General features: G+C 68.1%; 1 protein-coding gene across 1 annotated transcript in view; it reads left to right on the plus strand.

Moving 5' to 3' along the window:
- The first annotated feature begins 183 nt into the window (after nucleotides 1-183).
- SARDH (sarcosine dehydrogenase) overlaps nucleotides 184-1,221 on the plus strand; it is a 55,528-nt gene continuing 54,490 nt past the window's right edge. Inside the window, exons 1-2 of the mRNA XM_015572370.1 lie at nucleotides 184-295; nucleotides 668-880. Of these exons, the coding sequence (XP_015427856.1) occupies nucleotides 184-295; nucleotides 668-880 (325 nt within the window). The remainder of the gene's footprint in view (nucleotides 296-667; nucleotides 881-1,221) is intronic.

Below are 1,221 nucleotides of genomic sequence, written 5' to 3' on the forward strand. Positions count from 1 at the left end.
CTGTCTCGACCTCACCCGGCCTCCATTCCCAGACTCGCTCTGCGGTGTGGGTGAGGGGCGTTGGGTAAAGTAATCCAGCCTCACAGGCCACCCTTCCCCCGGGACGGCTCAGCCCAGGCCTCAGCACACGGCACTCGGCACCCGGCACAACGTACATAGCACACGGCACCCGGTACATGGCACATGGCACCTGGTACACAGCACCCGGCACATAGCACACGGTACACGGCACAGAGCACATGGCACACGACACACGACACATGGCACCCAGCTCATGGCACCCAGCACACGGCTGGTGGCACCCAGCACATGGCACATGGCACATGGCACCCAGCACACGGCACCTAGCACCCGGCACACAGCCCCTAGCACCTGACACATGGCACCCAGCACATGGCACCCAGCACACGGCACATGGCAACCGGCACACGGTACCCGGCACACAGCACATGGCACCCAGCAGGCTCTGTAAATGGAGCCTTTGGTGTCACTGAGCTGCTCGGGGCCCAGGAGGCCGGTCCCAAAGCTCAGCCTGGACCATGTCATTTCCTCACCGGCCTCTCAGCTGCCTGTGGTCGGCGCTAAGGGCCGGCACTGCCGGATTCTCGGGGGGGCCCGGGGGAGGGTGCAGCTCCCGCGCTGGGACCCACGGTGCCCCTCCCGCCAGGCCTGCTGTGGCAGCTGCGGCCCAGCGACGTGGAGGTGGAGCTGCTGGCGCACACGAGGCGCGTGGTGAGCCGTGACCTGGAGGAGGAGACAGGGCTGCACACGGGCTGGATCCAGAACGGGGGCCTGTTCATCGCGTCCAACCGGCAGCGCCTGGATGAGTACAAGAGGCTCATGTCGGTGGGTGCGCCCTGCAGGGTGGGGGCTGGTGTGGGTAGGTGCACCCTGCAGGGTGGGGGTCGTGTGGGTGGGTGCGCCCTGCAGGGAGGGAGCCCCGACAGATCTGGTGAAACCCTGGCGGGTGGGAGGCCCCTGGTGGCTCGGCCTCTGGGGAGGAGCCTGCCTCTCAGCCTCAGTCCCCCCACTGTGAAATGGGACCGTGGAGGGGGAGACACCAGGCAGCAGGGTCTGTCGTCTGGGTGGCGCCGGGGCCCTGGCGGCTGAGCGTCCTGGAGGAGGGGTCAAGGCTGACCCTCGGAGCCGGGCGGGGGGGACAGTGGCCGGAAGGGCTCGCTCCCGAGGGCTCAGTCACTGTCCCCCGGACCCCTAGCTGGG

The sequence above is a fragment of the Myotis davidii genome, unplaced genomic scaffold (assembly GCF_000327345.1).
Source record: "Myotis davidii unplaced genomic scaffold, ASM32734v1 scaffold609, whole genome shotgun sequence".
Taxonomy (NCBI): Eukaryota; Metazoa; Chordata; class Mammalia; order Chiroptera; family Vespertilionidae; genus Myotis; species Myotis davidii.